Raw genomic sequence first — 13,231 nt, forward strand, 5'->3', positions numbered from 1 at the left:
CTAAAGAGTGTTTGTGATCTAAAAAAGGTAGCAAATATTTATTTACACGAAACTAGACAAAACTTTCTAGAACCAAGAGACGTCTACGCCTTACCAAGTTATGAGTACTTGACGTTTATCACAACGATCACTGTCAACCGTTCAATATCACATCCGTTATATTTACATTATCGTTTAGATTTGGACAACAACCGAAACAAAAGCAGGTTTCGCTCTCGGTCGAATTGTTTCAACAGAATGGTCAGTGGTAGAGTCGGAGGTAATCGATATATCTCATAAACACCGATTGTTTTCGGCTATTATACTCTAGATGCCAAGGGCCATTTCGGCTGTGCCAAACGCTATTTGGGGCTCAAATACAGGATCCATTTGTTTTTTTTTGCTAGACAAAGTGCTTTGCAACCATGAGACACCTCTATGATAACGGGTAATATTCGAAGGCCACGGAATGTCCGAGATACAGGCTAGCAATGTGCTGCCGTAAACTTCGCAAAATCAGCGCCTTTACAACGATAGAGAAATTTGGTTGTGTTGAGCACACCGGAGACCAATGACAATATTCTGTTTGTAGTAGCAATTATGCGAAAGAATGCCCTTGCGCGTTACCGAAAAAGTGTACAGCCTAGCGGCAGAGGCGGCGGCGGCGGCAGCAGCAGTAGCGACGACACGACGCTTGTGGATGGGACTGCTCTATGGTGAGTGGCGCGGATAGCGCTACAGCCACGCACCTGGCGGACGCTTCCTTGACGTCGACAGTAGCGCCACTACGATTTCAGAGGTTCGGAATTTACGACGATACTCTTACTTTTTTTTTGAGAATCTAAGAGGAATGTGAAGAATTTGCCGACGGGGCGCTGCGGTGAAATATACGCGCCAAAAATCCCAAAACCTCATCGATATTCACACACTACGATGGCAAAAGCCAGAGAGTCCGCGCTTGACAACTCAGAGCACTCGTTCGTGTCTAATTTCGACTTTCGACTGCAGGATATACGATAGTTTGCCAATTGAACTAAGTAATCTACATAACAGTAGACTATGTTCTTAATATACGGATGTACCTAGGTATCTAGAGCCTTAATATATCAACGGCAATGAACCAAAATAGCATTGATACATGGAGATGTAGACAGGAGTTTTTAACAGGATAGTAAACAGAGAGCGTTGATTCTGATTATTGGATGAGCTACCTAATTAGGAATCATTTCCGCAAGGATATCTATCTTTTTTTTTAATACTAACGCAAGCCTTCAGATGTCGAAAATTGGATGGCACTAATTATATGAAACGCGAGCGGTGGAACTCGTATAGAAGTGTTTATAATTTAACTCCTGCATAGACGTTCCCAATGGAAAATTATTTCATTTAAAAATAGGAGCGGTATAATGTGTACAAAATGTTTCAAAGAATGGATTAGGGTTCGTACGCATACCCAATTTTGAAGTTCGTCAATGGTCGATTTGACAACAACTCCCATGCAGCCCGAACAATGTAAAAGACGAGAAGCGATCAGTGCTCAGAAACTATACTGGACGTGTTGTCTTAATGAGGAACAACGACCATTAAATTTAAAAGAATAACGGGCAGTTTTATTCGTTACCTTATATAAACATACGAAACGTGTCCACGGTTGTCGGCGCATTTCTCTCCGTTGACTTTTCACTTGAGTAACCTTACTTCTATGAATCCGTACGGATTGCTTCTATCTGGCATTGTGATGTAGCCTTATCGAAAATAGCTAACATGGCCTAGCATATATAAACGTCTCAGTACATATGTCTAGACCGCTAACGATGAAAGCATATTCACGAAGTTTAGTGACCCTCCGTGACGTAATATATCGGCTATTACAATTATGGCTGTTCTTGAACGAACCAGACAAGTCTTATTTATTTCTCTTAGATAGGTCTAAAAACTTGAAGGGAAAAATTAAAATGACGACTTTTAATGAAAAATATATTTCTGCAGGATCCGCAATGAAAATCAGCGGGTTCGTATATTGAGATCTAAGAAGTACCAGGGTATCGATGTGAACGCCTCAAAAGCCGGGCGTTTTTCTGTTCTAAATGCTTCAGGTCTTACAGTCTAGTAATAACAGCTTCTGACATTCACATCGCTTAATCAATCCCAAACATTCTAAAAAATGCTCTATCCAATGCCTACCCAAAGTCGATTACTACACTCTGAGCCAAAATTGTTGTCATCGAGTGCGTCCATCGATCATCTTATTTAACTTCTCCAACGAAATGTTGCCTTGCGTATTCAGATGGTACGACGGTCAAATCTAATCACCTTCGAGGTTTTTATTTTACTCTATTTATCCTGCATAGGGCTCGATACTTGCCCACCCACAGGCTTACCAATGGCCTCAAAAAACTCGCGAAACGGGCCCTAGACGCGTTAGTGGGCGACTGGATCAAGGCGGTCCGTCAGCTGAAGGAAGCTAGATTAAATGGAGTAAATGCAAAGAATTATGAGCGGCCAATGATCTGATTACGATGTATGACGAGTCAGCTCAAAGCAGCTGACTAAGGCCCGTTCGGAGTCTATCGTCGGCCTCTCCAGCCAGAGAGTGTGCCGTTACCACTAGAAGCAGCAGCAGCAGGCGCCTCATAATCGGAAACAGAAATCTCCAAATTGATCCGCCGATCATTAGACACATGCTGGAGAGTGAAAGCTAGACAGCTGAAGTCGGAAAGAAGCCAAGAGAAACCTGATTCTAAATATGAATCAAAGACGAATCGTTTCTTTTCATCAGTGCTGTACGAGGCCGCCTGCCCTCATGGCTCAATATGATGAGAGTATTTATAATTATCTAATTCAATGAATGGCACTATTTACAACAATGAAGGAGAACACTTGGTATTGAAAGAAACCATAAAAATGAATAATAACAGTGTGGACAAACAGTAAAGGAAAATATCAACTAGGAAAGTGTTTGGTGTTATTGAGCTGAACTAACGTGCGGAAAGACAGACCGGTAAAGCTGCAGAACTGAGGCATGCAGTGAAAAGGTCCTTTAGTACTGTCATATAATCGAAGTGAAAAAAAAAAACTATCCACCTAGGATGGCCTACTTGAATAGGATTGCCTGATTTGGCCGGTCGCGTACTGGTCAGCAAGCAGGTGCGCCAAATACGAAAATGATGAAGGCAAGCGTAAGATAAGGGCAGTAAATAAAAAAAAAAAAGAAGATTAATACATACAATAAACTATTTAAAAATTGAGAAACGATCTTCGTAGTATCATGGTTATAATAAGACAACAACGGATATCTATATCTATATGTACATGTATGGAAGAGGATATGTATATCGTATTATCGGCGCCCTTCGTTATGTGGGGAAATGTGATTCGGGTCGAATCCTCTTGATTGGTACAACACTGTTAACTAATAGCAGAGTTGAGAACGGCGACGATTTACACTACACAAGTTTATCTGTGAGATTTATTATGGAAGTTGAAACTGAAACGATCTATAAGATACTGTTAGGCTGTTGTAAGCAAGCCCGACGGATTTTTTAACCGAAAAACTGGCTGCGTTACGATGATGATATGTCTTAAAGGTACTCTCTTTTTTTTAGACCACTGTTCAAGCGTTCCGGATAGCCATAAACCTATCATTTATGTTCCTGTTCTCGTAGTTTCTCTATCCGCGACTGTTCGAAATAGGTCGAGAGTAAAACATGCTTGCCTACCACTTGCCCTTTTTAAGGCATAAAAAGCCCCGCAGTTACACGGGGTTCAGTCAAGCTAAGTTGGATATTGTTTTGCTCACTCCAGGAAGTAATGGAGGCAGAGCGATGAGGTCTTACGCTATCATCAAGTAACCAAACTACGTACCTTCGAGTGCCATGCCAACGGTCCGTGAGTTCCTTAACAAGCTCAAGGTTGCTGGCTGCACTCATTGCTTCAATTTCATAATAGCAGATGCCCCTGATGTACATTACAAACAGTATACTTTTGTCTGATGCCTCTTCGGCTGACAGTAGAACTTAATGCGCTGTCTGGCGACCATATGCTCCAGGTGGCTTTTCTTTGTTGATCGAAGTTCCGCAGTTACGCATAGGAAACACCACACGCATGTCTAATTCGTTTGGAGTCCATTCACGGTGAGCCCAATTTTTTTACTCATTATTACATTGCGCTTGCAGCCTTCAGGATATGACCCTGTAAAGAGTTACATGTAAAATATCATTTTTGGCCAACATGGCTCTTGGACTCCAAGCTCTGCTTTTGAGGGAAGCCTTCTCGCCTAGCGACGCGTTCTTGTCTTTCGGGTCCCAACATCTGATTACTTTTCCTCTGGTTTTCAATACTTCAGCTTTCATTCTCGAAACGCATGCATCGTTTGCTCTGGATTTGTTTAAGGTCTCCTTACCTAATATCTTCAGCACTTTTCGACAAATTTCCTCAATGCTGTAATCTTCGAGGAGCGAAGACTTGATCACTGAGCGTTGATTTCTAGGGCTAAGATACGTCTTTTTTTCTAAACTCCCCTTTAGTCGAGTAAACTTAATTAATTTTGATACACACGCTTCAGGGGACTGGAGTGCTCACCAGGCAAATTTCGTCCACTAGCGGCGCATAATTCAAACGTATTCAGTTTTAAAGCTTACCTTCCATTGTAATAGCCTAAACATTGTTAGGGATATTGACCTTACCCTTGTGCTTTATCATTTGTGTAGAGCCAATGTACAAGCATTGAGAAATATTTTAACTTACTGCATTTCGCTCAACTTTTTTGCTCGTATTTGTCCTCCTCGAGTGATTTGTTATCCCATATGTGAGCTTTCGTAAACGTATTCATCGCCACACATTTTTCATTGACGTACATTTGTCCTTTAACGTTTGCTGTTCTTCAGCATGAACTGAGCCTGTCTCTAATGCAAATTAGGTTCCCTTTACTATGTTATATGCACGTTGTGCTATAGGTCGGTGCAGTATCTCGCAGAGTTTATCTGGTCGTCCCGCATAACACCTGTAACTTGAAGCTGTGATGAAAAAGAGGGAAGTTCCTATTGAGAGATGGCCAGTAAGAATTTTCTCTGTTTGTATTGGCATATTTGGCGCTGTATTATTGAATCAAGTGAATCATTAGGTACTTGTAAAATTATTAGCCGGAAAACATCTGAATACATTTGGCTAATTAAATGAGCCTGTAAGGGAAATAATTGAAAATAGATTATTAAATGATGTTTCGTCTACGAATGTAAAAAATTTTTTTTTTTGAATGTACCGTTAGCATTTTGTATATTCAGTGTACAAGAGTCATACAAGTTACGGAAGAGTTTTCAGTTAAAGAAAGTATGTATCCTTTACGCTATAGCATAACGAGTTTGGCTCAGTACGTCACGTATCGGAGTGTTATAATTTTTGGAATTATTTGCAAGGCTTTTTGGCTGAAAAGCACTCAGCGTTGCCTAGAAAACATCGGTGCCACGAACAACGACAACAGTTAATTGATCATTTTATTTCGTATTTGTTTCAGCGGAACGACGCAAAGTTCGAGTCCTATACGACTATACGCCACAAAACGACGATGAACTAGAGCTTGCCCTCGGGGACGTCATCGAATTCTTGGAAGAGGTATGTACCCGCTTCGATAAAATCTTTTATTTAGACATTCTTAGCAGAAAAGCTTACGTGCCAGGTAGTCTCAAGGCCTATAAGTTATTGGTCCGCTGAAACGCACAATATCTGTATTTATATAGTAGTTATACGGCGCCGCGTAGCCAACTTAACTCAATTTAATATATTACATGATTGGAAAATTCTCGGACCAAGGCTATATTACACGTTCTATGGATTAGCACGTACGAAAAAATAAGCGACCGAATATTATTAGTGCGCTTAGCAATAAATCGGTAGTTTGAGATATCTTCTATAGTGAAGCCATATTCGTGATGGCGCCAACGTGTGCTCGGCAGATAAAGTATTTATATAACAGACCTAATATATGTATTTTTTTGCCAGTATACTCTGTCGAGTAGCCATTGCCCTGCAGTCTCGGTCCAATACAGTGGTCGAAGTGGCATCACGACACTAGGAACTAATCAGCAATACAAACTTTAATCAAGGCAGCCTCAACGAGTTTGGTTCTATCTATTTATTCTTGCCAGTGTCCACAGCTTCCTTAACTCACTCCTGTACCCACTGACTGTAGACCTTTTTTTTCTCTGTCTCCATTTTTTCCTTTTCTCATCAGTACTTTCTTGATCTCTTGCCTCTTTTCTAGAAACCATTTTTATTCCATCCGTTTAATCTAAAGTCTAGCACTCTGCCTGTCTTCCGATCTCTTGCAATCTGGCCTTCTTCTCGATGTAGCCGTCTCTTATGGTCCATAGCTTCTTTTTCAGTTCCATAGCCAAGCCGCCATCGGTGACATTTCTTCAAGTTGGCGTGAACCTGCTCGTGGATCCGGATCTTTGCTCGCCCGCATCTCTTTCTTCGTTACACTCCTTGACTATGCCTCACCCTTACTGGCAAGGTCACCTTTAAACTCCTCTGCTTCGTATACTTCCCATACCAGTCTTCGAAGAACTATTTTTTAGCGGCGGTTGTTTAAGCTTCTCTGTCTTCCCTCATAGTCTGAAGAGGAGCGCGTGGATGAGACAGAAAGAGAGGGCTGTTTGAAGGAACTGAGTTAGGCTAGCCTTTTTTTGCGCTTCAATCCAAGCTCCTTCGTCTCAAACTTTCCCAGAGAGCTCCTTTGGCCCTACTCTATTTCCACGTCCATTCCTGTCGAGGCCTTACTTACTAACGCCAGACTCTCTAAGGTCTCTCTGTGCGCGACCTCGACGTTCAGGTTCGTCCAATGTAGACTTACTTTACCACGGCTCACCGTCATTCCGGCAGATCAAGGCTATGAGAATCTTCATTGCCCAAGGCTTTCCGCCTAGTATTTGGCGGCGTAACATCCCTTCAATGGCGGAGACATTGAAAAAAGAAAGAGGAAGCGACGGTAGGAGGAGAGCAAACGAGATCGCCTTAATCCGATTGAATGCATTGAGCGTTAGTAAGCATTTTGAAAACCAAAAAAAGCTCGTCGAATAGATTTAGTATATTCGTGCAGTAACGGCCGTACAGTCTGGCAGCTTTTGGGGTATTTCTAAAAAAAAGAAAAGACGTGACCGCAATGAAGACCTTGGCTTTCTGTTCATCTTACTACTAGCATATCGTTTTGGTTATGTTTCATTATTTAATTTAATTAGGCATAGGTTCACGAAATCGTAAATATAGTTCTCTCTATTTTTCGTTCTATCTATAATATGTTTTCCCATATTTTTAAAAAAAAAACACCTCCTTTCATTTACGCTGTAAAATTCTGCGATCATCATTCGTATTTATCGCGATGTCAAAACGATGTTAAGCCGGGCTAGAAAGTGGGTTCTGGAGACTTTTGAACTATCTAAATATTTACCTATTTATGATGAGATTCGCGTTTCTCCACGCAGCGAAGGCCGCTCGTTTAAAATATAGGGCCCATCTTGAGACATAGGACTCCAAAGCAATCAGATGATACACTTCCCTTGATGCATATGATCGCCGCGAGTAATTTTAGAGGATTCAAGGCAGACAGGTAGCTTGCCTGCTAACGATGCTTCTTCAGTGCGCCAAAAGGAACTAAAAAGTTTAGAAAGATATAAAGTGACATTTGCATTCGCTGGCGTCCCTATTTCAAGATGTCGGAGTGTTAAACGATGTAAAAGCAAATTTTTCAGAGGATGACATACCTGCGGTAAATTGTAGTCGGTTTTGCTTCTTGTGGCGATTAACTAAAAAAGAGCCGTTGAAGATTCCGAACACATTTGTACAACTATAAATTGCAAGAAAAATAATCCTAAGACTATAGTTTTTTCTCCAGTTATCTTACTGTACCCTTAAGGTGTGCACTGGCTGTCCTGAACAACAAAACAAACAAAAAGACTCACTTCAAATAATTTAAGAATAAATAAAATTATGAATCTTTTTAAACAATTGCCGTATCTAGAATAGAGGTGCAGTAGCAATTTGCGACAGAGCGGCCGTAGGTCCTGAGCGATATTTTATTTTTTCGAAAATGGAGCTAGCCTGATCTTAAGAGCAGTGCTTTAACTCATCCAATCAACTGCCGGGATATATAGCTGTGCTGGATCGATACATCTTTTCGATTTGGATGGATGTTGTGGATTTATTGCTCGGATACTAGAAAAACGGGGCTATCATCAGTTTGAATTTCCTTTCTTGGCGTTTTTGCACTATTGCTTGGCTGCAATGCTATTTATCATTGATTTTTGACGAATGATTATTGTATATAAAATGTATTTTGATTCGCTGTGTGCTTTCCATAGTTCCTGCAACGACTTCCGTTTAACTGATTGTTGTAAATAGAGGCCGATAGTGTACACAGGCAGAAAAGTAAAAGACCCTCCTCTATTTCAAGTTTTCGCACGGTGTCGCTGTAAGGCATTCCATCATACGGCCGGCTTCTAGCACGAAACACAGTTCGCCTATATTCGAACCTAGACTACAAAATATTCCTATAATTATCAGGCAATCACGGTACCCACTAAACTACCACGGAAGACGTTTTTCATGCGCCTACTGCTCACGGATAGAATAAACATTTCGTTCAATGAAAGAACCACCTTCGTTCAAAGATTGAGAACAGGTAGGAGCAAACGGATCCAATTCTGAATGACATATCCATGCATGCACTTAGGGGAGAGCCCGCTTTGGAGTTCTCGTAGGGGTACTAATTGTGGCACTTTATTTCCTTTTCCAGTACCGGTCATTGAATTAGATCAGTATAGTGCTCCATCTGGGAAGGCTGAAAATCCGCTTACTCGTCGTTTATTGTCAGAAAATTTAGCTAGAGCCACAGTGATACTACGGAGCATCTACAAAATATGGGATGCAACATTTGCCGGATTTCCTAACAGTGTATACCGAGGAAGAGGCGAATGTCTGGAACGGTGGAAAGGTTGCACACTTTTTCAAAATGTTTAGTGGCGTGAACGACGTGAGGATGACAGAATCGGAGGCGGCCCGTGGTGATGATTACAATGACGAGTCAGTTCGTCCTATTCGGCCCCTGCCCTGTAGACGGGTCTATGCCTTGCAGAAGCGTGGCCACAAAAGGACACAGCAGGGACCCACAGCTGGCCCTATCTTACCTTTTGTCTCCTCCAGATACGTCGGTTTCACCGGATTTTTCGACCCCCTAGCTCGAACCCTCCATAGGGGGTCTGGCCCTGCGTTCAGTCCTTACAGACAGTCAGTTAGACCGCTCGCCCTCCCGTCTGCGATAAAACTCCACCTTTACTGGATGACGCCATTGCGCGCTACACTACCTCTTCGTAGTATAATGCATTGCTACAATTTCTATTCTACCATCGTCAAACCGCCACCATGGCAGCTTTCTTTCACACCCGCGTGAGTGTTGGCAGTAGTGTAAGGCTTCAAGGCTACACAACGAGCTAAGAGAGGTTTGAAGGAAGAGAAGAGAAGCAAGGGGTAACTTTTGATTATATCCAGCGTCATACTCGTTTTCTGCTGCGGTCGGTACTGCAGCGCCTCTTGTCATTCGTCGTTCGCCTTTACAATCCCATGCCTGCCCTGTTTTAGACCCTCTTCCCTTTTTCGTGTCATTCGGAGCGAATTCGGCCGACGGGCCGCTGGGCTATTGAGACTCCTTTGGGACTAGACGCGCATCGAAAGAGCCCCGGACGTATCTTTTGTCTCACCTGAATACTTTCTCTTACCCATCTCCACGTCCCCTTTTTTTCTCCTCTATCCTCTTTTCTCCTTCGTCAAAGATTCAGTAACCTTAGATCCCCTGGTTTCCACTGATGAAGCGAACCCGACACGTTTGTGGTCCTCGCAAAGTATGGACTGCCTCTTCGAACAGTATCAAGACTTGATTCGAGTCGTCGCATCGCCCGCTGCAAATCACACAGCCACCGCAGCTTACTCAATTTTTTCTATAGATTTGTAGCCTTCTTGCCAATTTACTACTATTGAAATCCAAGCAAAGAGAACTCGCAATCTGCACTAGTTATTGAAGGACGTTTTCTTATTTACATGGTTGTAATACGCCATCGCAGCTTATTCAGCATCTTTGCATTTAACACCTGCACGAATTGAAGAAAACTGGAAGAGAATGCAGGGGTGACTGGTTAGGAATGATTTAGATGTCGGCGTCGTCTGCAGTCCATTAAACATGTTGCTGAATTATTCTCTCTGATATTTCTTATTACTATGCCTCGAAAATAGCCGAAGTTTTCTGCAGCTACTGTGCTATGAAGGAAGGCAGCCGGTAGACGTGTTTAGAGAAGTTTCTTGCTCACCCGTTTTCTCCTCTACTCCCTCACCATCTCTAGCAAAACTAACGAGGCGATAACCGACGGTAGCAAGAATCTGAGTGGCCTGTAAGTCTAAACTTAAGTAAAATCAGACCAAACTGGGACCGGCAGAGGTTTTGTTAGGAGGGTAGACTTGCGGATCCAGGAATGGCTGACCTTCCAAGACGGTTCAGCTTGGATTGCCATCAATCTCCCTTAGCACTGGCCAATCAAAGCGACTCAGCATTGCTACCATCAAGACAAACGCCATAGAGATCGCCGTCTATTCGCCGTTTAGGAAGAAAAACTACAACGCCTAGCAGTCGCCCGGCCAGCGCGTACGCTTTGCTACTAAGCTTGCTTTTCCTCTCGCATCTACGCCCTGCGTCTGTGCGTTTCACTCGATCAGGATTGCTTCTTAAGCCTGTGCTATAGTTGGAACGAAAAGGCATAGCAAATGTGCCGCCCTTAAAAGAGGACTAAAGCACAGGGAGGTGGTCAGGTCTGACAATCTTTGTCGATGGACGAACCAACAGTAGTAAAAGCCGAATCAACGAAAAGGGAAAGAACGAGTGAATGGTTCACATCGAAGCAGTTTCAAGGTATTATCTACGTGTCAGAAAACAGATATCGCAGACTTCTAGAAGATCCTTCAAATGATGTTTCTTATTGCGTTGCAGATACAGAGAGAATAACTTACGTTTTTAAAAATCATCCTATTTAAAAAGTTAGGATTCATTAAACGTCGATTGGCGGTACTTTTTAGAAAAGTGCAGTGTCAAAAAACACTGAACTATTATTTCTTGGTTGAATTAATATAGCAATGTAAGATAGCGCAGTTTGAAATTCATATCTTTATGCATGATCCAACATTCGCCCACATCGCAAGTTGAAATAGCAACGTGCCGTTCGCGGGTTTAGAAGGTTCGAACGACCGATAAAGTAAAAACCGTAGAGGTGGTCGTACCCAGTGAAGGAAACTAATTTGCCGTAAGTTCAGTGTGCATCAAGGTAGACTGGCGGGGGGTAACAAGGAGTCAGGTTCCGCAGATGCCTGCAATGCTAAGCGAAACTGAAATCAGCAAACTCAGGGGTTTGCAGCCTGTCTTCGTTTTGCGATCGCTAGAATCTCGTGAAACGTCGAAAACTTATTGTTACTCCATCTTGGCCATCTATTATTCCTGCACATTAGTTCTTCTATTTTTACAATTTTTCTACTGTCGTATACGTGTCTCTTTTTCCATCATGTCCCTTCTATCAACGCGTGACGCGCGCTCAACGTGATCCCTGTACAACATTACCGACATTGTTATAATTCGCGTGGCTCTATTGCCAAATGCCGTTCTCTTCGCGACATTCGAAGTCAATAGGTGTCAATGAGCGCGCACTTCTCATATGGCCTCATCCCCTACTTTTTCAGTGTAAGAGATGAGGCTGAATGTGCTGACGCCAGGTAGTCCGTTCCGATACTGTTCTACCCGTACCAACTACCCTCCTGCGCAGCTACCTTATCCGCATACGTTCAGCCCAGATAGGTGCTAACTTCTAAATTCTTATCCCAACAACGGTAACGGGTCATTTTTTATACACATTTATGTACTTAGGTCTTCCACGCTTTTGAGCACATGAGGAAACAGCATTGACATATTCGCTTTATCTATCCTTATATCTGTATGCTCTGACGTTTCCAAGTATGTGTACTTACGCACCTGACGGACGGGCTGAACGTATAAACAGATTCTTCCAATGTTTGTTTGTTATGGTCAGTCCTCATGCATGACCCAACATCTGCCACACACCACAAGTTAAAGTAGCAACGTGTCGTTCACAGGCTTAGAACGTACGAACGACTGATGAAGTAGAAGTCGTTCAGTAAAGGTGGCGGTACCCGGTGAAATAGTGAGCGAGCACAAGCACGCGTTCCTGGTGTGACTTTTTGCAGCACTCGGTCAAAGCTCACGTCTCTCAGCTCCCGCCAGCGGCGTTTAAGCTCAGCCTGACCAGTTAAGGTTTCTGCAACCTTAGTGTAATGCCGAACGGTATGTTTCCTTCCGTTAATTATGTCCAGCTAGCCGCGGTACGACCCCTGATGTAAACGGCTATGGACGCTTGTCGATGAATACAACAGGGTAAAAATACTTATTGGTGGTTCGCCATCTTGCATGCACTGCTAGCAAGAACCGAAGGCTGAGAGCCGAGAACCATTGCAAGTACGGCTGAAACCTGCTTTCGCCAGCTAGCGCAAGCTTTATGTGAGCCTCTTTACTTGCCGTCGTTTGCTCAGCACTATTAGCTAATTTGGGCATTTACATTTATATTTAGCTATGGCAAGAATATTTAGCAGTAACTTCTTAGGTATTCGAGTGTGAGTGTGTGTGGGAGAACTTGCGCTGCTGCCATTGGCAGATACAGGGAAAGCCGATAAGATGGAAAACCGAAAAAGGCGCTAGTGTAGTCAGCTTCAAGCTTGCAAACCGTAAGGAAGCTATTCTATCTGTGTGCGTTTGACACCAGCAAATACTCAACATAGGGGTAGCAGAAAAGTATTTTATTGAAAATATGCTATTATCATGCACTTGAACTGTACTACAATCATAACTTCAAACCATGCCTAAAGGGAGCTAACAATCTCTATTCTAGGTTTCGTAATAGCTTTGAGAAGTTTATCTATATTTAGACTTAGTTTAATTTCACAGTGAATTTTAACTCCAATGGACTAAATATGCTTCTATACTGCAAACGACTAAGAATTCCATTATATATGTCTTGAGATATTACGGTCGATCTGTGGACGAAGGAATCGCCAAAACTAGTAACTCTATTCCATACAAACGCGTTTATACGTCCCTTAAAATAACGTATCTTCAATATTTTTTTTCAAACGTACGACGCAAATTAGATCATAT

General features: G+C 42.5%; 1 protein-coding gene across 1 annotated transcript in view; it reads left to right on the plus strand.

Moving 5' to 3' along the window:
- The first annotated feature begins 589 nt into the window (after nt 1-589).
- The window catches only part of LOC111263383 (uncharacterized), a 22,600-nt gene continuing 9,958 nt past the window's right edge, over nt 590-13,231 (plus strand). The window contains exons 1-2 of the mRNA XM_022838406.2: nt 590-695; nt 5,492-5,589. Coding sequence (XP_022694141.1) covers nt 590-695; nt 5,492-5,589 — 204 coding nt within the window. The remainder of the gene's footprint in view (nt 696-5,491; nt 5,590-13,231) is intronic.

The sequence above is a fragment of the Varroa jacobsoni genome, unplaced genomic scaffold (assembly GCF_002532875.2).
Source record: "Varroa jacobsoni isolate VJ856 unplaced genomic scaffold, vjacob_1.0 scaffold_760, whole genome shotgun sequence".
NCBI classification, from domain to species: domain Eukaryota; kingdom Metazoa; phylum Arthropoda; class Arachnida; order Mesostigmata; family Varroidae; genus Varroa; species Varroa jacobsoni.